At 41.8% G+C, this 22,107-nt stretch overlaps 1 protein-coding gene across 1 annotated transcript in view; it reads right to left on the bottom strand.

Annotated features, from left to right (window-relative positions):
- The window catches only part of cacna1da (calcium channel, voltage-dependent, L type, alpha 1D subunit, a), a gene marked incomplete at both ends in the record, with an annotated part of 48,126 nt that overhangs the window by 8,275 nt on the left and 17,744 nt on the right, over positions 1 to 22,107 (bottom strand). Inside the window, 30 exons of the mRNA XM_079265411.1 lie at positions 144 to 303; positions 391 to 482; positions 578 to 643; positions 736 to 864; positions 1,830 to 1,862; positions 6,060 to 6,143; positions 7,057 to 7,167; positions 7,916 to 8,074; positions 8,413 to 8,614; positions 8,754 to 8,900; positions 8,993 to 9,045; positions 9,153 to 9,260; positions 9,352 to 9,439; positions 9,615 to 9,721; positions 11,029 to 11,088; positions 11,167 to 11,226; positions 12,682 to 12,811; positions 12,909 to 13,066; positions 13,145 to 13,175; positions 13,275 to 13,362; positions 13,513 to 13,633; positions 14,539 to 14,746; positions 14,847 to 15,072; positions 15,524 to 15,684; positions 16,112 to 16,138; positions 16,529 to 16,616; positions 18,114 to 18,188; positions 19,643 to 19,809; positions 21,169 to 21,272; positions 21,642 to 21,838. Coding sequence (XP_079121537.1) covers positions 144 to 303; positions 391 to 482; positions 578 to 643; positions 736 to 864; positions 1,830 to 1,862; positions 6,060 to 6,143; positions 7,057 to 7,167; positions 7,916 to 8,074; positions 8,413 to 8,614; positions 8,754 to 8,900; positions 8,993 to 9,045; positions 9,153 to 9,260; positions 9,352 to 9,439; positions 9,615 to 9,721; positions 11,029 to 11,088; positions 11,167 to 11,226; positions 12,682 to 12,811; positions 12,909 to 13,066; positions 13,145 to 13,175; positions 13,275 to 13,362; positions 13,513 to 13,633; positions 14,539 to 14,746; positions 14,847 to 15,072; positions 15,524 to 15,684; positions 16,112 to 16,138; positions 16,529 to 16,616; positions 18,114 to 18,188; positions 19,643 to 19,809; positions 21,169 to 21,272; positions 21,642 to 21,838 — 3,440 coding nt within the window. The remainder of the gene's footprint in view (positions 1 to 143; positions 304 to 390; positions 483 to 577; positions 644 to 735; positions 865 to 1,829; positions 1,863 to 6,059; positions 6,144 to 7,056; positions 7,168 to 7,915; positions 8,075 to 8,412; positions 8,615 to 8,753; positions 8,901 to 8,992; positions 9,046 to 9,152; positions 9,261 to 9,351; positions 9,440 to 9,614; positions 9,722 to 11,028; positions 11,089 to 11,166; positions 11,227 to 12,681; positions 12,812 to 12,908; positions 13,067 to 13,144; positions 13,176 to 13,274; positions 13,363 to 13,512; positions 13,634 to 14,538; positions 14,747 to 14,846; positions 15,073 to 15,523; positions 15,685 to 16,111; positions 16,139 to 16,528; positions 16,617 to 18,113; positions 18,189 to 19,642; positions 19,810 to 21,168; positions 21,273 to 21,641; positions 21,839 to 22,107) is intronic.

The following is a 22,107-nucleotide window of genomic DNA, read 5'->3' on the forward strand; positions in this document are numbered from 1 at the left end:
TATCCAATGAATCATACTCAGACTGTAGGAAAGACATTCCTTCAAACACAGAAATTTAAAATCTTAAATCTCATGGTAATCTACCGATGCTATAAAGTAAATAACTAGTATTAAGATAAACACTGTTTAAAATGTGTGTGTACCAAGAAGGCGCAGAGCATGTAGAAGCTGATGAAGTAAATTATTGCAAATCCACTGCCACACGTCATCTCCTCGCCGGGGTTGTAGTCGGACTCTGGGTCGCACAGTTTCCCTGCAATACAGCCCAACATGATCTCCTGCCACGCCTCTCCAGTGGCACACCTAGTGGAAAATGAAGCACTCAATTAAGTAATGCAGAAAACTAAAAACAGTGAACCGGTTTCCTGATGACCCCAAAAAGCTGCAGACCTGAAGAGAAGGAGCACTGCCTGAGGGAAGGTCTGGAAGTTGTTGTTTCTGTTGATGTGCGTGCCGTCCACCATGGCAACCTTTCCAAACACCTGAAGCAGAAATATGGCTCGCATGAATGTAACTGCAGCCACACCAATTTGGGTAACACAAAGGGAAAATGTTTCTGTCACATTTAGTTACCAACCTGCATGCCAATGACAGCGTAGATGAAGAACAGCATGGCTATCAGAAGAGCAACATATGGCAGTGCCTACGAGCAAAAGAGAGGAAAAACAGTTGATTAATGTGTGTGATTTTACTGTTTCCCTCAGCCGTCGATAAGATAATCGTGCTACACCTCACCTGGAATGATTTGATGAAAGTCCAAAGCAGGGTGCGAATGCCCTCCCCTCTGCTGAGGAGCTTGACCAGCCGCATGACTCGAAACAGACGAAAGAAGGTGATGGAGATGCGAGCGCTGTCCTCCGTGTTCTGAGGAGAAACAGGCCGGAGTCAGAGGACAGGACAGCAACAGCGCATGTCGTGGACACAGAGCACCTGGCTGCGCCTTACGGGATGAAGAGGTCACAACTGAGACCCCGGAGTCAGATACATATGGGCTGAAAAAGCAGCACTGCATCTTATGGGCAAAACTGTGTGTTTCGAGCAAACCTAGTTTTGCATTTGAGTAGTTTTCTGGTGTGGCGGCAACATTGTTTACATGTTGTGCAGTTATTCTATACAGCATATACAAGCCTGCAGATTTTAGGCAATTTCTGGTCAAATCATCATCAAACAGAGTCATCAAAGCAGAGCAGCTGCAGCCGATATGTTTCTGTTAGTCTGCATCAAAAGCACTGTCAGGAGCCCTGTCTCTGTAAAGACCTACAAGGGAGGAAGCAAGGAGGCGAGCATGCTGGAGAAAACCTTGCCGCATATTTGAAAGGGAACATCTGCGCAAGCATGGCACCCTCAATCCAGAGTCACTGCATGCAGAGTCACAGTGGGGCCAACCCGAACAGGTCGGCCAGGGAGTTCACAGGTCAGAGCAGAGTGACCTGATCCCGTGGGTCATCCATGGGTAACTACCCCACGCAAGAAGGGAGGCCATGTAGCAGTGTCAACATCACAAACGTGGGGAGCGGCACAAAAACCGTTCCCACCTCACAGGACACGCAGCGGCACGTTTGAGTGACACACTCTCCTTTGGAATAACTCCAAACATTGAGGAAAAATGAAAAGCATTTTTGTGTTTAAGATATATGCAAATCAACAAACAAAACAAATGCAAGAAAAATGTTTGAAAAAATACAGGGAATGGGAACATACCATGAGAAAATAATTGAAATAGAAATAAGCGATCATAGGAGGTGTAACAGAAAAATACCAAACAAAGAGATGCAGATCTAATAAACATGGCATGGCCCTGAAGGGGGAGGGGGGGCGGAGCATCTTACCCCCTGCTCATCCACCTGAGGCGTCTCCGTTGGCTTTAAAATCAAAGACCTGTATTAATGTCATGGACAGGGCCCGCAGGTCTCACACACATCGGGCCAAACACGTAAACATTGGAAAAGTGTCACACAACGGCCAGCACACGTCAGTCAAGACGCAGACAGAACAAAGTCACTACTCTTCTCATAGACGGGACAAAACTCTCTCGTTTCACTTTGACAAAGACGGACATCCATGTATCATTGTCTATGTACACTTATTCGATACAATGACAGACATAATACATTATCTTAACACTTTAACGGACTGCCACACAACAGGTTTACAGCTGAACATTCTTATGTAGGACTTGCATGTCAGACTGACAAACAACATGAAATTACTTAATTACTTAGTAACATGTAAGACTGGCACACAACTTTATCACTCCCCCGGTGTAATGGTCCCTACTGATGATGGGATTGACTGGATTTTATGGCTGAGATGTCTTTGCCGAGCTTCAGACAACGTTAATGAGAAGATAACTGACTGACGTCACAAATGTTATGAATTCATGTCATGATGAGAGCACCGTCTGCTATTTTTCTTCTCAACACATGGCTAATTATTCGTTTTTTTCTGTATATTGTCATTAACACGACTTAACTGGGTGACACTCCTACATTCTGTGCATCGTTAATGGCACCCAGTAAAATGATTGTAGTACATTCAAGAAAGCTGCAATCTCACTCTCTCTCTGTGTATTTCTCCGTGTCTGAGATGAAAACACTCGCTGACCAAAAAGAGATCGAGCATCATGAAATAGTTTGTTCGACACATTTGCTCACTCAGACTCACACCTAAACACAGTTGTTGTTTGCGATTCACGTCATTTAACAACAAATCACAGGATATCAGCAGTATTCAGCGAGCATTTCAACACAGAGAAAGTTTAGGTGCAACATAAAATCAATCACAGTGGTGGCGGCTAGATTGAACCTGGATAATGATCTTGTGATTTTTTTTTTGCAAAAGAATGACAATAACTTAACACTGAAAAAAGTCATATCAGGAGGCTCAGCATTGAAAACAAAGAGACACTCCAGACAGATATGGCTTCATTCAAATCCCTCAGCACGATACTTCACAACCCGCCAGTATGAGGTGCAGAATGAACAGCAATGATAAAATAAATGTAGAATTAGCTTGAGGAGGTTCTTTAGGTAATCCTGGCCACAGCGCTGATGGAGCATGCGCACGGCATTGCCACGTTGCTGGGGAAGCACTGCGCGCACACGCAAGGCATTTGTAAGATGAGGAGCCATTGGTGAACTCATAGCAATGCAGCAACTCATGCATGTCAGTGGTGCCCGCTGCAACAAAACTGCCATCGCAGGTCGCTCTCACAGTCCGGTGCAGAAAGAGGTGAATGAAGAGCAGAGGAGAGAGAAGGACAGAGAGGGAGGAGGAGAAAAATAGAGGTAGAGACCAACACTTTGACAGGACGTAAAACCAGACAGATTGAGCCATACTGGAACAGGAAGAAGAGGAAGTGCAGAGAGGTTTGAAGAGGAGAGAGTTACTGTGTTCATGCACCTGACTGGAGTCTACACACCTGCGCTACATATGAGCTCCATTCTGAGCTTTAAGAGCTCACTACAGGAAGACAGAACAAAACACAGAGACGATCACTCACAAAGACACAAACACAAGATCATCAAAGAACCTCAAACCCAGCTGTTAAACCACCGTTAGTGGAAATGTACAAAAATAACGACGAGCTCAGTGTCTTCTTATCGGCTGATGATTTTTTTGTTCACAGATTCTTACCTGATAACTGTTTGGTAAAAGGATGCTGAGACTTCAACATTAATTTGAGAACTGTAACTGAAGCCTAATCTAATATTTAGTTGCCGCTAAAAGCTTATGTTCCTTTCCATTTCACGACATGACATCTGTTTGACACAATATTGATGCACTAAATCAAAAACATGTTGAGATGCAGTGGTCTACACAACTATAAGGCAAGTAAAAGATGACATTTCTTAAAAATCTCATCACAATTTTCAGCTTTTCAAGCAGATTGAGCTCCACTGATTCTACACTAAAATTGTCCTGAATGTTGTGTGTAGGATGAACATTTCCAAGCTCTGAGCTACAGGGCCATTCTGTCTGGAGGCAAAGATTGCGGGGTATGGTAGGAGAGAAAAGATCAAACTTCACAAGGCGCGGTGCAAAAAACTGACCGGAGGGGAATGGAGCGGGTGGCCGAGCGCCATCTGTGAGAGGCGGGACATGGAAAGGATGTTAGGGAGTGAGGTGAAGGGCTGACGCTTCCCAGCATGCACTTGGGGAGATCACAGCAGTCAGGCAGGAAACTAACGATCACACGCATGAGTGGAATGGCAAGCAGGTAACGTCATCTATAAATCAAAATTCAAACTCTTTGCAGATCAGCTATTACAATTGATTTCATGGAGAAGTTTACTGTCTGATCAGTTTGCTGTACCACACAAACAACAACAACCACATGCAATGCAAACAACACATATAATGTAAATGGTGGATGAAAGGTGCCTCACAAGAACCACTATGACGGTCCTTGTGAAATCAACATAATGTCCCCAACATTACCAACACACACACACACACACACACACACACACACACACACACACACACACACACACACACACACACACACACACACACACACTCGTTTATACATACACCTTAAAGTACAAACTATGTTAAACACACATGCATAACAATATTAACCTACACACACCACCACTGTATGCTTTAAACAAAGATAGTGCTTGTTTATACACTCATGCAGACACACATTTAGGAACTCAAACTGAGAAAACACAGAAAACATGAAATATAACTCCAGAAAAACAGAACTGCAGCTCAGATGTGAGAGCGCTCAGAAGGGGGAGGAGGGGCAGGTTGAGCGGTGAGTCTTTGGTACACTGCAACTCTCACGAGCACAATCACCAGAACCTTGACTTTAGCATTCCTGGTGTTTGTTTGGACTACAAATCTGATCTTTACCGTTTTTGTTAAACTCAAAGCAAACACAACGAAGTTGATCACCAACGCTTAGTCGTTGTTTTAGGGTTTTTGTGAAGAACCAAACCATGAAGTGTGTTTTTGCAGTTGGCTAATGTGGAGAAGTAGTCATCCACTCTTTTAGTGAGCCGTGACATGAATTTTCAAAGCGAATGACTTTGATCAATATTGAAATAAGCTTTCAATTAAAATGAAATCGATGTGTTACTGTTCAACAAAAATTACAAAAATCTATTTTTGCTTGAGTCAATTAAACATTAAATGACGAGTTTAGTTTTTGATCCACTGTAAACGGGGCCTCGGAGATAAAGTTGTTATAAACAACAGGTTACACACACACACACAACATTTTAGTTCATTGTCATACTTGCCTCTACAAGTTTCTATGGAAACAAAATGAACAAGAGTAAGAATTAGACAACCATTTCATAAATCATCCTTCTCTGAACCAAATACAGGCTTCATTTCACAAAGAAATGAGAGAGACTCCTGTTTTTGACTCGTATTTTCACTGCCGTGTCCAAGAGTTAACAATCAGCACACGTTCATCAGATATTTGTCATGATTCCTGCAACAAAGTACTGCAACACATTGACAATAAAACATTAAGCGGAGGCAAAAGACTGTTGGATTCACTCAATGTACTGTAGATGTAGCACCAATAACAACAGGAGAGAAATAAAGGTCAAACTGAAGCTTTACAGAATAAGCCAATGGCGCTTTAACAACTATGAATGCCTTCTCACAAATACAAATGTCAAGCTTTAGCATGCTAAGTATCGTGATAATGGAAGCTCTTAGTTTAGCTGATAAGATGTTAAAGTAAAGGCTACAGCTGAACACACTAGAGAAGTGGTTCCCACAAGACATTCCCAGACAAAGTGTGAAGGGCCATCATGCGATCTGTGACACGTAATGATGTTTCTTATGTTTTTACTTTTAGCACTTTAGGAGTCTAAAATCCTTTCAATGAAAGAAATCAAAGAAGAAGATTAAAATAAACTCATTCATTGATCTTCTCTCAACTCTTGTCAAGAGTCTACTTCATTTTCAGGGTCCTTAAGACAAAAGGTTTGGGAACCGCTGCACTAGAGGCTGACAATAATCCTGCCGATTGCCATGTGGCTTTCCTGTAAGGCTTCACTTCAACTTGGAAGGAAGAAAAAAGAAGTACTTACATTAACTTCAGTGATAGCAATATCGACGACGCTACCGACAACAATTAAGGCATCAAAAGTGTTCCAAGCATCAGCGAAATAATGCTGTTAATGCATGGCGTTACATGAAAGGGTGCAGATGGGAATGAAAGAGAAAGACCACGAAGAGAAGGAGAGGGAGACAGAATCAGACAGATGATCAGAAGAGTGGATTTAATGAAATGGCAGAGTCGGGGGAAGACAAAAAGAGAGAAAAAAGGACATCAAGTATTAAGATTGGGCAGATGAAACGCCAGAATCAGAGTCAGAGTAGAAACCAGCGGTCTAGGCCGAGGTGGCCCAAACAGAGAGAGGGTCAGAGAGCAGCGGGACTCGTTGTAGCTGAGCTTTACTTACATCAATCTCACTCAGAACAATGTCTACTATGCTGCCAATCACAACCAGGGCGTCGAACACATTCCAGGCATCCTCAAAATAGCCCTGAGTGAGGTGGAGCGAGTAGTGTGCAAGTTGGATGCGAGATCAGGCACAAACACAAAGTCTTGAGTTTTACACTGAAAAATACAGACTGATTGTGCTAATATAAAAACACACAGGAACCCCTGCTGGCTACTTCAGCTTAAGGGCTCATGATAATAGTGCAGAGAGCGATATTAAAAGCTGCAGGGTACCAGATCTGCACCAAATTGATGTTGATACTAATGTTACATGCAGAAACACTGCTGCCAGAACTTGACAAACAGCGAGTGCTACTTTCATCAAAAAGATCAGCACTCCACGCCACTCTGTCTCTTACTAGCAGCCTGTCCTTCTTCGCAACACAGAGCTGTTGGCCAGGCAGTTGAAGGGAAAATACCACAAAAAAACATTCACTGACTCATCAGTTGTCACACGTTCACATACAACTGCTTCATTTTTAAACATTCAAGCAATCGTTCAACATTTTGGGGAAATGCGCATATTGGCTCTCTTGCTGAGAGGCGGATGGAAGTGGTTGTCAGTGAAGACATTTGCTCACCCTGGGTTTGAAAGCGATGAGTTTGAGAACCATTTCCACAGTGAATACAGTCGTGAAGACCATATTGAGAATGTCCATTACGTAGTTAAAGAGTGCTGACTGTCCGTGGTGCTGCAGAGAGGCAAAGAAAGGGACAGTTGAAGAAAACAGAGCTCATGTTATTTTAATATGTACTTAAATCATTTGACACAAATCAAAGACTTCCGTGAATCAAAGACTTGGGTCAGAAAGATACAAAAAACAAGAACATTTTAAGGATTAAGTTGTACGTTGTAAAAATGAATGAAACAATCTGGGTGAAAATGTATGTTGCATGCTTTGCTTTCAGTCCCTTTATCTCCTTCGCCCTGGGCCAGTTTGCATTGATGATATATAACACAGTGTCTTTTATGATAATACCACTGGATGGAGCCACAAATATACATTTTAAAACTGTACACATTGTACCAGAAAATAACCTGCAATGCTTAAGTAACCATGGCAGGCAGAAAGCTAGTAGCTCATCTATACTGATGAAAACATCACTGCACTAAGATCAATGTTTGATACATTGTAAAGGAGACTTGACTGCAGATGTTTTATCATGTACAAACAAAAATGTAGGACTTAATCAAACAGTTTTATTTATGAATGATTATTAAATGCCCACTGACAAAAAAAACCTTTCTCAACTTCTGCTTTCAAACTAAATAGACATGAGCACATTTAAAACACCTGCAATCTGTAAATATATTTGATGTTAGTACTACTTCATACTTCTTGCTATTCAGTATGAGCCCTTTCCTTTCAACGGATGTTGTCTTATTTTTGTCACAGAGCTGGTTGCTTTCAGCGGTGTACATACAGTGTGACTCCTTACCTGCACAGCCAGGCAGAGCGTGTTGAGCATAATGAGCACAAACATGATGTACTCAAACCCAGTGGAGTTCACCACATACCAGAACTTGTACTGGTACGGGTTTTTAGGGATGTACCTCCTCAGTGGACGCGCCTTAAGAGCGTACTCGACACACTGCCGCTGCACAGAGATATACAAAGTTGGTTTTAATGCTCAGTTAATGACACACTCGATACCTTTATTTCAATCCAACCTAGAGCATTCATGTGAGCCACAGTAATAACCAACAGTGTAATGGTGATAATCAGTTTTAGAATTTGTACAAAACATTGTCAAATAGGACATGCAATAACTATAACCATAACTATAACTAGTGCTTATTGTCAAGAAAATCATGTCTCAGCCTTTTTTCACACATTACCACAAAGTCAAGAGACCTGGAAATAGTTAAAATCAGTATATTGTAAGTTCTCCTTTCACCAAACAAACAAACACTTTGTGAAGCTGCTGACTCTGACCTGGTTCTTGTCCAGTTCACAGTTTTTGTACTCTTTCTCTCCTTGTTCCTGAAATGTGACGATCACAAAACCGACGAAGATGTTCATCATGAAGAAAGCGATGATGATGATGTAGATGATGAAGAAGATGGAAATCTCCACGCGGTAGTTGTAAATGGGACCCAGGTTCTCCCTGTTTGAGTCGATCGCCTTGTATAGTAAACTGGGAAGAGAACAAAAAGAGAGCGCATGTGATCCAGCCTCTCAGCCCAAACCTTTGTTTTCAACTTTTTCAGACAGTGTTGATAATACTGAACTCTCATTTTCAGAGCGTTAATAGGATTAAACATTTTGAATCTTACGAAGGCCAGCCTTCAAAAGTGGACACAGTGAACAGAGCCATCATAGCCATGAGGATGTTGTCAAAGTTGAAGTCACTGTTGTGCCAAATTCGTCTGTGGATGGTTGGCTGGTTCACGTCTCCATCCTTATACAGGATGTAGGTGCCCCTATGAGAAAATGACATGTTGCGTGAAGGTTATGACTGAAACCAGGATCATAATTGCAGGTAATTAGCTGTGAAGGAGCAAGAAAAACTAACTTGCACTCTTCTGAGTTGGACTTGGCCTCATCTGTGCAGCGATAGAACTTTCCCTGTGCAGGAAAACACAATATTTACACTCTAATGATAATATTTTAAAGGTATTAACTCAATATCTCTGACTTCACATGTAATTTTCTTCAATCTCAGTGCTGATGACCTTAAACAGCTGCACCCCTATGCAGGCGAACATGAACTGGAGCAGAGTGGTGACGATCATGATGTTACCGATCGTTCTGATGGCCACAAACACACACTGCACCACGTGCTGCAAGACAGAGACATAAACAGGTTTACACACTGTGGCAACCTCTGATTGTGGTTACTGTTTTGGACAAGCTGCAGGATGACTTTGCCACCTTCAGGCCTTTGGCTCGGTTGATGGCCCTCAGGGGTCGAAGAACACGAAGGACCCTAAGAATCTTGACCACAGAGATGGCCGAGGACCTGAACAATGAAAGCAAAGGGTTGTCGTGTCAGTTTCCAGAAGCCCAGGAACCATTTCAGGAACTTTTTAACCAGAAGAACCAGGAATTCAGTAATTTCTCTGCCATAGCACTGTGTAGTACAATGTACTTTTGATGGTCGTGGAACTACTAAGGCGGTGTTTGTTTATACTCACTGAATGCCAAAGGAAACGAGGGAAACTCCCACCACCAACAGGTCCAGGAGGTTGAAGTAATTCCTACAGAATGCCCCTTTATGGAGAAAGGCTCCATATGTTGTCATCTGAGGAGACGACAGAATAAGTTAAAGGGGCAAATGACACCACAAAAAATACACATCTCATCCAGAGCACTCGAAACACACAAACACAGAGTTACACTGCAGAGGATGCAGACACACATACTGTACAGTATGAACATGTTAAACAGGAAAACATATCCTCACATACAGCACTCTCCATCTTGCACACGCGCACACGTCTCCACACTCTTTTAGATCACTCTGATTCAGGGTGGCGAGCTCAGAGCGGTGAAACAGGAGGCTAGATCTACCGTCGCCACCCCCACAGCCCTTAACTACATGAATGTAGTAGTAAGTCATTCATTTCTCAATCGACTATGGGATGAGGCAATAAAACATGCATTTTGTTGCCATGTCAGGAATATTTACTACCTGCAAGAGCTCCAGTTATAGTGATTGGAAAGTAGAAATGGCCTTACTGTCACGTTCATGTGGACCGTCATCTTAAAGCACATTCCATTATGTTCTTTAATAGTTTAATAGTAATAATATAAAGGGAAGCAGCTCCCAATTACAACTTCAAAGTTGAGCAGGCAGAGAAGAAAAAACCAGCCAAAACAACTCTTTTTCAAATAATAAAAGTAAAGGATTAATTTCCCAAGTGCATGTAAATGTGGAGCCTTGCAGAAAGACGGAGAGAGGAAAGCGCTAACGAGGAGCATTGGAGCATTTTGAAGTGAAACAGCGATGGACACGGTAAGGTTTTGCCCAAATGGCTGCAAACGCAACTCCACATTTCTATGCACTCAGTCAGGGAAAGCAGACTGAACCATGCTCGGCAGGAACATGGTTGGTTTTGCCCCCTCTTTTATGGCTAATCTGAAGAGCAGTCAGTACGAGAGGCATGGAGTCAGCTTCGACTGGAGTTGACTTCGAACACCTCCCTGATGATGATCCCGAACTCAACTTCAGCCAATGCCTTAACGATGTCTGAACAGCCCACTACAATTTGTTGCATCACACTAAAGGTTGCATCATGTTTTACATATCTGCATCATCAAAATCATTTCAGCGAATGACGTGACTCCCATGTGAGTATGTAATGTAATGTAGATGTGATGTTTCCTTCCCCCAACATGAGTTATTTGATTGGTGTAATTTGAACAAATCTTGTGTTTGTGTAAGTGTGTGCAAAGTAGCAACTCCAATATTTTTTGCTTTTTAAAAGAGGTGCCGTGAAGAAAAAAGTAAATAAGAGAAAGGAAACAAACAAGCCAGGTTGTACTGAGTGGCAGGTGACACACAAGGAGAGAATGCAGCAAGGCTCTCGTTGTCATTTAAGGGGTTACCTTCAATATGATCTCAAATGTAAACATACTAGTGAAGACATAATCTGCATAGCCTAGGACCTGGAAGGCAACGAGACGTTTGGAGTGTTATTGGGGTGTGGTTAGTCACAGCACGGACAGGGGACACATGGCATTTACCTTCAATACGATCTCAACAGTAAAGATAGCCGTGAAAGCATAGTCAAAGTAACCAAGTATCTGCAAAAAGCAACGTACATGTTTGACAAAGACAGTTAATTGTGCAACTTCATACATTATATGTAAACAAGATGAATAAAAAAAAAAAGAAATTGGAGCATTTTCTGGAAAGAGTTTGTTAGAGTTAATGTCACACAGTACATTCATTACTTTTAAAAAGTATCTATTGAGTAGTTCATGTAGTGCAAGGTGCTTTTACTACGCCATCATTTATATGCAATATATCTCAAACATAAACAGAGAAGCATTCGTGTTCATAGTGCAGTTAAAAGCATTACAATGCACGGCAAATGAAACACAAAGACCTCTGGTTGAATGTTTAGTCGTTTTGGACTCTACCAGTTTTACCTGTTTTAACTTATAAAATATGAATTGCATACTTAACGTTATTGTCAGCCAAAGTGTACAGTACCATAAGTGTTCCAGATAGCAACAAAGGTTAATTTATTATCAGTATTTCAGAAACCTGGCAACATTTTCAAAAGCTCTCCTTCATGGTGCGTTTAAGGACACTCTGACATCTGTGATTTGTGGGCTGCAATGCATTCATAAGGTATGATGCAGTTAAAAGAATTTCAAGAAACAAACACCATTGTCAAAAAGATCATGTCTTTAAAAGGTTGCTCCTGAGTATCTAGACCCCTAAATCATGAATGTTGGACCAGACCAGCATTAGCAGCGTTGCCAGAGGTCGACATTAACTTTCAACAGCGCATCTTTTCAACGATTTATCCCGCCATCCTGACAGGACCAGTCTTTGTCCTCACAATTACACTGTCTGTATTGTTTTTGAAAAAAAAATACTTTTTTTTATGCGCTGTCAAGGACAGGATAAATGACTAAGATAGTATACAAGGAAAATCAGTTTCTTCTCCTTTTTGCATCTCGGTGTGAAGCAGAACAGCAGCAGTGGACTATAAGCTCTCTCTGCAGAGAAATAACACAATCTATGAGTTATGAGCAGATTGGTTGAGTTAAAACTCTCAGAAACAATCGGTAAATGTCTCAAATTGGTAAATTGATGATTTTTTTGATGACATCTCTCGAAAAGAATTAAAATGCATTCTTTGTTTGTTGCTTTACTTATTGTGAAAAAAGCTTTAAATCCTCCTCAGACAATGGTGTTGTTAAGAACAGAGCTCCTGAAGTTGCTTCTATCTTGCATGTCAAATAATTAAAACTGACTTACTGAGACATAATCATACATGCTGCTTCAAAAGAAAGAAATCAATGCATAGAATGACAAATGCTTTGGAAAATGGTCAGCAGTAATGTCACATATGCAAGTTATAAAAAAATGGGCTGAAACATGTAAAACCACCAGTGTGGTTATAGATTTGCAACTCAAAGCACTAAACTAACGTTACACCCAGAAAAGTGATTTATTAATAATGTTGCTTGTCTTTGTCTTTCAGAAGCCTTAAATACAATTCGGTTTTGGGTTTGTTGACTTACAATATTGCGAGCTGAGAAGTTTCGGATCGGATCCTCGGCGGCGAGTGACACGGAGCTGAGCATGATGAACACCAGGATGAGGTTGGTGAATATGTGGTGGTTGATGAGTTTGTGGCAAAACACACGAAACCTGGAGGACAAAGGAAACACAGCCGGAGACATCGGTGAGATATGAGGCACAACCGGTGTGTACGTGTCCGTGTGTGTGAACACAATGTGTTTCGTACGGGTTTGTGGTGCTGAAGATGAAGAAGGCGCTTCCCTCTGGGATAGGAGTGATCTTCTCCTTCTTCACCAGGTCAGAGATGACCGGCCGAGGCCCCGCTGGGACTTCTGGATCCTCCTCCTCCTCCGCCGCAGTGTCGTCATTCTCCTCTTCGTCCTCCTACAAACACGTAGAAAGTAAGTATCACGCCTCAAACTGTAACGATAAGTTACTGTATGATTCAGAGAGTGAGGATACCTTGTCATCTTTTTCCACCTCCTTTTTGTCCCTGTAATGAACATAGATATTGTTATGAATAGAGTAGAGTTTGAGCACACATCTGAGCATATTTGTCACAGAGAGACATCGTAAACGATCCAGGTGTTACCCTTTCTTGTTTCCTCCGTCGGCGTTGAGAGACTCTGCATCTGCCAAGTTGTCCACAGCGATAGCCAAGAAGACATTCAGGAGGATGTCTGAGCAAAGTGTTGAGTAAAGGACAACTCTCTCTGTAAAAGCACTTTAAAACTGCTTCATATCGGCCATACATGAAATGACGAGAGCAGGTTAACTCATGTATTTGCTTGTTTCAACAGTTTAAAGTATGTTTGCGTCAGTGAGGATACAGTTTCCGCAGATGAAGAGGATGATGAAGTAAAAGCACACGATCATCCCAGAAGAGGAAGGCCCTCCGTACGCCATGATGCCATCGTACATAACAGCGTTCCAATCTTCTCCGGTCAGGATCTAAAATCGATCATCGTTTTTTATTTTGAGGGAAATACATCAACAGTACCGTTTCAACAGAACTGCATTGCTAAGCAACAGCTTGGGACCGTGTTTACTTCCTGTCAGCTGATGCCATTCACATATACTCAGACAGATAATAAACTGTGAAATTGTCTATAAAGGGTATGTGTTGACAACACTTTCACATGCCACTGAGAGGCCACAATAACCTGTTACAGCTGCTATCAATAGGCAGAGATACAGGAGATGCATGCTTGTTGAAATATGGCCATATATATGCTTCTTATTTTGACACTGCACCAACTTTAGGAACTGTCAGCAAAATTAAAATTTTGGGAACTTCAGCGAAACAGATACAAGACCAGGCACAAAACCGCAACTACATATTCATGTTTGGCACTAGGATCGCTTTAATCCATTCATTTATTTTTGAAGCCAAACTGAATACTGGATTTGTGATTCTGCATCAATATTCGTGGCCACAAAAGATCTGATAACGATCTTTCATTTCTTTACATAATCAAAAATCTTGATACAGTTCCCCTAGCTTTCTTTCTTTTTTTAGGACGTCCCCACAATATATACTAAGTGTTAGTTGAAAAATGCTATAAACTTTGTAAAACTGATTGTGTTTCAAAATGACGTCAAACCCAGCGTGGCGTTTCTGTAAAACTATTATGTGCAGTGAGCCAATATCCGCCAGGCTGATTCATTGGTCTGGCTCTATTTATCTTCTCTTAGCCTTCCACAGTCTGTAAAACCTCTTAACCATAATTATTTCTGTCTGTTTGTGCAAAAAATTGTACAAAGAGCTTTTTCAATTTTGTATCTGAATGTCATATGCTGCATGTTTGCTGTTCAGAGTGACCGTGGTGTACATCCATAATATGAACAGGAAATACCTGAAACACAGTGAGTAGGGCTTGGGGAAAGTTGTCAAAGGTGCTCCTCTTGGTCTGCGTCTCGTCAAAGTTAAACTTTCCGCCGAACACCTGCATGCCCAGCAGGGAGAAGATGATGATGAAGAGGAAGAGCAGCAGCAGCAGAGAAGCAATGGACTTCATGGAGTTGAGCAGAGATGCCACCAGGTTACTTAGAGACTGCCAGTGACTATGAAGCAGAGAAAAGAAGGAGAGACAGGTGATTAACTGAACACCACACACACACACACACACACACACACACACACACAAACGCAGCACGGTCTTACCGCGTGACCTTAAAGATCCTCAGCAGGCGGACGCAGCGGAACACAGAGATACCGAGAGGAGACATAACTTCCAGCTCGACCAGAATGGTTTCCGTGATTCCTCCACAAACCACAAAGCAGTCAAAGCGGTTGAAGAGTGACACAAAGTAGGACTGTAGCCCGAGACTGTACATCTTCACCAACATTTCACATGTGAACAGGGCTAGCAGCACCTTGTTGGCCACATCTGAAAGCCAGAATAATGAAGAAACACAATGAGAGAGAGAGAGAGACAAAGACATTTGTTTTGCTAAAAAATAAGAGAAAAACGATGCAAAGAATCATCGCTGCTGTTAAACCGCTCAGAGACTGTACTGTTAAACTCTGCCAAGGCTGCACAAGTATAATAGCAGCACACACACACATAATGCAAAAATAAAATATAAATAAAACAAAAATGTTCACTAATATTCTATTTTACATTTATATTTAAATAAGTGAGAGCGCAATATTAAGAGGAATAATAAGAAACCCTTTACAATGGCTAATGATTAAAACAAATGGTTCTACCTATTTCATTGAAAATGAAATGTAAGATAAGATATCCTACGAACTAAACAACAGACAAATTGGGTAATAAACTGAATCAAAAGGTTTTCTTTCTTTCTTTTTCATGTGCACTGTAGTGCTCTTCATACCCTGCACTTGTGTCAGCCACGACGGTTGGTTGTAATGCTCTGACGATATGGTGAGAGTGTTGAGGAACACCAGGATGATGACCAGCCAATAGAAAGGCACCGATTTGACAGCCAACCGGCAGTTCCTGCGGCAGAACCTGTTCCAGCGGCGCCAGCGCCGACTACAGAAGGAGAACGCAACGTCAGTGCAGAAAATAACTTCAAATAAATACACTGACACTTACTTACATCACCTCAGTGTTTTTATAAGGAAATCATAGTTTGTTTCTATTACTGAGAAGAATGCAGAGGAGTGAGGGGAAAGAGCCACAGGGGAACTGCATCAATATCATTTTTGCAAGTCATACTGTTCAGCAAAAGAGCTGAAAAATACTGCGTAAGACTTCTCTCCAAAAATACCTTATGGTACATGCTGACTTTCGAAAAGCTGTTGATTTATCATCCCTCGTAAAGTCTCATTAAAATACAGTAAAATGAAAGCCAAGCACTTACAAAAAAAAATATCTGGATAATCTAATGCTGGGCACTAACTCTCACAGTGACGGATATTTGCACCGAGCGGAGACACAGACCCAAGAAGATACTGACCTGAACTTTGACTTGGAAATTTTTTGACTGAAAGAAAGAAGAAAGTTTACAAATGCAGGTTGTAGCAGATGTGTGAAGAAGCATTGATTAGTGATTATGGCTCATTGATAACAATGTAAAACATGTCCAACCACAAGAGTCAGCAGCTCATGTAAACAAAATGAACACGTAAGTGAGTTGTTTGCTTTAACCATTTGACCATTTTTCTTTTATTACAAATCAGAAAGTAAAGAGAGTAGGTAGCACTTATACAGGATCAAATGTGGCTGTTTGTGCTGTAACGTCAGAGCCTGCTTTTTTTTTTTTTAAATCTCTGCGGCAGCGGTCACACCAGAGGGGGCAGCAATCAAAGCATTGTAATTCAAAGTAATAACAGTGTTCTTGTTTATGAAAAGGTTTGTTGTGCAAAGTTCTCACCACAGAGGTCCACAGCACGGCGTCTTTTCATCCTCCCCATTTTGATTCTCGGTGTTTACGGATTCTGTTTCGCTGGCTGGAACGCTCGCTGAAGCAGCAAATGAAGCAGATATTTACAAAATAATACTCACGAGATTTTTTTACGTAGACACAGTGCAATGCATCCCAGGGGGAAGAAGTGTGAAAAGAAAGAAAATGGAGACTGCCTTCATCACATCCGGCTATTCTGATAGCCATTTTTTCCAAAAGGAAGCAAATAAGATACACTAAAGAACATCTTTTATAATTCAGCAAAGATTAAAAAAAGGATTACGCTCCAAAAATGAAGAGCATCAAAATGATTTGATAGTGGTTTAAAAAAAGAAGTCACAAAATTATTATTATTTTTTTATCTTGAAAGCAATGCTGCAGCCATACAACTTTTGACCTCATAGAAAGAAAGGAACTACGTGCTGTGGCTGCGCATCACTGTCATCATTCGTGTCGTTTACCAAGTGCTGAAAGGGAGCTGACATGGGACAGGCGAGTGGACAGCTGCTCTACGAGGGCTGACTGATGCACACAATGAGGGAGCAGAGGGAAGAGGGGAGCTGGCCGAGGAGGACAGAGCTCTTAAAGCCGTCTCTGAGATGCCACAGTGAAAAGTACTGCCAGCGCTGCGGAAAGACTGTCTGCGCAGACAGATGATGATTAACCGTGCAAAACGTCTCAGTGCTTTAACTCGTACGAGGGAGCGTGGTGTGTGCTGCTGCTTAGCTTACGTAGACGTGTTGGCTTTGGTTCCTGAGTGGTCGGACAGCTCTCAGCTCTGAAAATAGTGCTGACTGCTGGAGTAGTGATCTGGGTTTAGCCCTGTTTCCTATAGTCACACTGAGCCACTGCTTTTGAAATGGGACATGGAAGGTAAACGGGGTGTGCCTGCTATCAAACGCAGCTGTATTTCTATTCCATTTTAGACTAATTTAACGAGTAAAACATTTTTTATTTAGAATTAGTAAACCTATGAAAAAAACAAAACATGGAGGACAAAAACAGAAAAAAAAGGCTGTGATGTTCGGACACAACGGGTTTAACAAAATAGTAAAGCACAAAGTGATGAGGTATTACATTAGGCTGCACATCAACACACACACACACACACACACACAAACACACACACACACACACACACTCACTCAACAGTCACTTTAGATGCTCCAACTGGGATTTTAAGGCCACTGCGGCTTATCTTTTTCATTCATTTCCGAGATTTTAAGTCCTCATGTATTCCCCAATAATGTAGAGTATTTGTAGTATTTGTGAAAAACAGATCACCCCTTCTTCCCTGATATATGCTGTTAAGTAGTGTAAAGGGAAGTTAGGGCAAAGTACATGTTTTTCTTTGTGTTGTTTTGCTCACAAGATGTAACAAAAGGCAAAACTTTGTAAAACAAAAGAAGAGTTCAGTTCTTATCAGATTCTGGTCTGATCATTGAGTGAAAACAGACACATTTTTCTGTCATTCGAGCATCAAAACACACACACACAGGTGCACACACGCATACACAAAAGCAAGAGAACACTGGAGGGAAACCACAGGATTTACCATGAGTGTCGGACGACTGGCTGAACCACCCAAACCTTCCTTTCTTCTTCTCAGTAAGGTCAGCCAGAGTCACCCCTTCATGTGTAATGCATGCAAGCCCATGCATTCAGACACAACGGAACAGCAGAGGGACATGGGGGGCGAGAATGGGCCGCTATCAAAATGGGTCAGAGCAGACAAGCACCACAGGACAACAACAGTATTCAAAATATCAATATCCAACAATGACAAGAGCAGCAGGAGCCACCGGGGCTGCAGACACTGAGGAGGGCAGAAGAACAACACGGAGAGCTGTTAGTCACTGGAAGCGCCTGCAGGTGACAAGGCCCTGTACTAACATGTTACAGTGCATGTCAAATCATTTGCATGTTAACGTGTTAGCAGGGGCTCATGTATCGTCGACAGACAACAAAAGCCAGGATGCATGTTGCAGGAAGGCAGTATGGACTTGCCTCCTTGTCACACAGAACCTCCACAGCTTTGACTAGGACCCTAAAAGTCAAACTTTATAAATGAAGTATGACTAGAGGAAAAGACAGTAAGGCGAAAGTAAATGGACAAGTACATCAAACATGAGGGAAGACTGATTGGAATGAGCAGAATGGAAAAAATAAACATCTTATACTCAAAATGTAAGGTGAATCAGCCGCAGTTCCTCTGTTCTGCATCATGTGTGCTGCTTATATAAAGAGGATTTGGATTAAGAGCTCAAGTAACATCTTTTTTCCCCTTTTACCGTTCTTAGATAAACTGTAGTGGTACTCACAGCGTGCTGCACTTCCATCAGTGACTTACATTGAGCGTGAAGATAAGAACATGCTGTACCGCTCTGCTTCAAACACCTTTGTTTGTAGTGAACACCTCGAGAGAAAGACTCTCTCTTCACCGATAAATGCCACTATGTTATGTAGGTATGTATCTGTGTGTGTGTGTTGTGAAAGTCTTATTGACCATAGCCTAAAACTGTTTCATCTGCTTCAGTTAGTGGTTATTTACAATTCCCAGAATTACTGTTGAAAAGCATAATTAGACCAAGAAAAGATCTGCATGAATTGCATTATGGACTGTTGATGCTACTGAAGGTGGAGAAAGACGAGGCCATGTTTCAGCTTGAAGGCTCTTGTTTCCGAATTAATACCCACTGTATCAACATGATTGACTTGTTATGGGGCAATAAGAAAAAATAGAGCACTTTGCACCAAAATGGACACAGGAGTGCCAGGAAAAGCACCTCTTTTGTTTTAAACAGTATTTTGGTATACATATTTCTCCTCCAGAGTAATGATCTTTTAGCTAATCCACTGTGTGTTTTTTTTACAAAACTCACACAACATTGTAGATTTATACAAACTCTTGCATTTCCCAATTATATAAATATAAAATTACAGTTCACAATACTCTCAAGCCAACAATAATAAACCCTGCTGCGTATTTTATGAAGTGGAAGTAAGAGATCGGGTCAGTACTGAAGGGCTCTGGTGATGCCAGCGCAGCATGACTCTGGCAGTAACCAGAGGAAAGGTTCTTACGGTTGCGCTTGCCCTCCTCGGCCTCATCCTCGTTGTCGGGGTCGATGTCTTCAGCCTGAGTGATCCAGTCCAAGTAACCCTTCAGATCCTCCTCCAGCTGCTGCTTCTCACGCAGCTTCTGGAAGTCTCCTCGAGCTTTGGCTTTCTCTCTCTCCTTGGAGAACTCTCTGGGTTTGCAGAGCCACACATACACAAAAAAACACAAACACACAGGAGTACATCAATGATCAAATACACAAACAAAGACAAACATACTTTAACAGCAATGAAGAAAAAGGTGTTTTTTTCACATGAAATGGAAATAAACAAATCTTCCTTCCTGTATTTAAATACTCTCTACGGCATTCACTACACTGCATGAAGACACGCTGCGTATTCATATACTTTAATCACAACCTTGAAATGCCTTGTGTTTTTGTGAACCCTAGCCACTGGAGGGAGATGTACACCTCCTGACAGACAACACAGCACTTTATTTAGAGCTGAAAGTACAGTAGCGTGTCCTTCAGGCGAGCATCTTAATCGTACACAAAAGGCAATTTAGGTGGACAGATGGTTTCAAGCGGCACGAAAAATTTGCACAGCGTCTAAACTCATAGATTATATAAAACAACGACTGTGGAAATTATAATATGGAGGAATTCAGAAGACGGTACGTAAATGTATTCAGTGCATGGTGGAATATTGTCGTTACTGAGAATGATCTGCAGTTAAGCTGTGATACTGAAAAAGACAAAAAAAGATACTTGATGCTGAGAGGGGAGCAAAGCAGCATTTTTAGAACTGCATTGAGACAGTTGAGAATAAATTGTGACAATCTAAAGCAGCTGACGGGACTGCAAGAGTGTCTGAGTTGGAGATTCTGTTGACCTTGTTGCCTTGTAAACCAGCAAACCGGGCTTTGCTGGCTGGTCAACCACCCAGAGTTAATTCCACTGTAATACCCCACCCCCCACTCCACAGAGCTGGGGAAGCAAACTGGGGTTTGAGAGAGCTTAGTAGCGCAGAGGGAGTGAAGGGCGAGGAATAAGATTAATTTCTCTCTCAGGAGGTTGGGGGGGGGGAGGAAACGCTCACTTTGCAGTTGCCGTGGAAAGAAACGTGATAGTTTGATGCCAGCAGAGGTCAGAGAAGAATGCCTGAGAAAATATTAATTTATCTCATGGTCCAAATGCACAATCACGGGGTAATAGTTCAATATATTTTGATATAAAGATAGTCAGGATCTTACATCCATCCAGTAATTTATAGGCTAACATTACAGAGTAAGATGTGCCTGAGTGCAAAACAAACCACTGCAAACACGCTTTGCTCACTGCAAACGAAAACCACTGCACAAGTTTCCTCTTACCCACTTAGCACACCTAACACAAGGTTTAACACGAAAAAGGATCCCAGTATGATCAGGCTAACAAAATAAATCGAAGGTGTTCCCCCTCCAATGGCGTCATTGACCTACAGGAGCCAAAAGTAGACGGTTAACAGACAGAAACTCAAACAAAGAGCAAAGAGAGGAAGGTGCTTACCCGCTCAACACACCCAAAACCAGGTTAAGAACAAAAAAGGAGCCGAAGACCACAAGACTGACAAAGTAAACCCATGGAAGCTCAAAGCCCATAGCATCGTTCATCTGGAGGAACAAGCATCAGCACGAAAGAAGGAGAACAGGGAGAAGAAAGGGAGAAAATAGTGAAATCAACTGTCAGACAAGAAGAACAGAAAAAAAGTAGCTTTTTCTTCAGATGAAGAAAAATAGAGATTTTGCAGGTAGACTAAAAGTACCAGGATAGCATCATATTTTTGTTGTCAGTTGTTGAACGCATTCAATCATTGAGTCAATCAATCACATCAGAGTGATCAGAGCTGTCTCTGGAAGTTATCAGCAGCTTCATCGTCAGAATGCCAGTCACATCATTGTCGTGAGTCTGATCTGAACAGACATTTAAGCTGAAGGCGTGTGACAGTCACAGGATGTTGAACTGGGAGGGCAGAGACTCACCCAGTACAGCACATCCGTCCAGCCCTCCATGGTGATACATTGAAACACTGTCAGCATGGCAAACAGGAAGTTGTCAAAGTTGGTGATGCCACCATTGGGACCGTGCCAGCCTTCCCTACACTCGCTGCCGTTGATGGGGCATTGGCGCCCGTGCCCTGAGATCGCACATGGAGCGTGTTCCTCTCCTGCTAGCACATCTAAAGAAAAAGAGGAAAGAAATGTGTCTAGAATCATTGCTACATTATTTAAAACATTATCTCAAACTACAGCCCCTCTGGAAACTGAATCAGGCCCTCACCATGGTTACAATGCATTGTTATACCTGGCCTACAAATACGTTTCTTTACTTTTCCCATTTTCCCAATGTAATTGGAGAAATCATTAAACTTTCAAGCAAGACTTCAAAATAGTGTCAACGAAATTACTTTCTATTTGACATTTAGGCTTAGCTGCTGATTTAACACTT

Source organism: Melanostigma gelatinosum (assembly GCF_949748355.1).
Source record: "Melanostigma gelatinosum genome assembly, chromosome: 3".
Lineage (NCBI taxonomy): Eukaryota > Metazoa > Chordata > Actinopteri > Perciformes > Zoarcidae > Melanostigma > Melanostigma gelatinosum.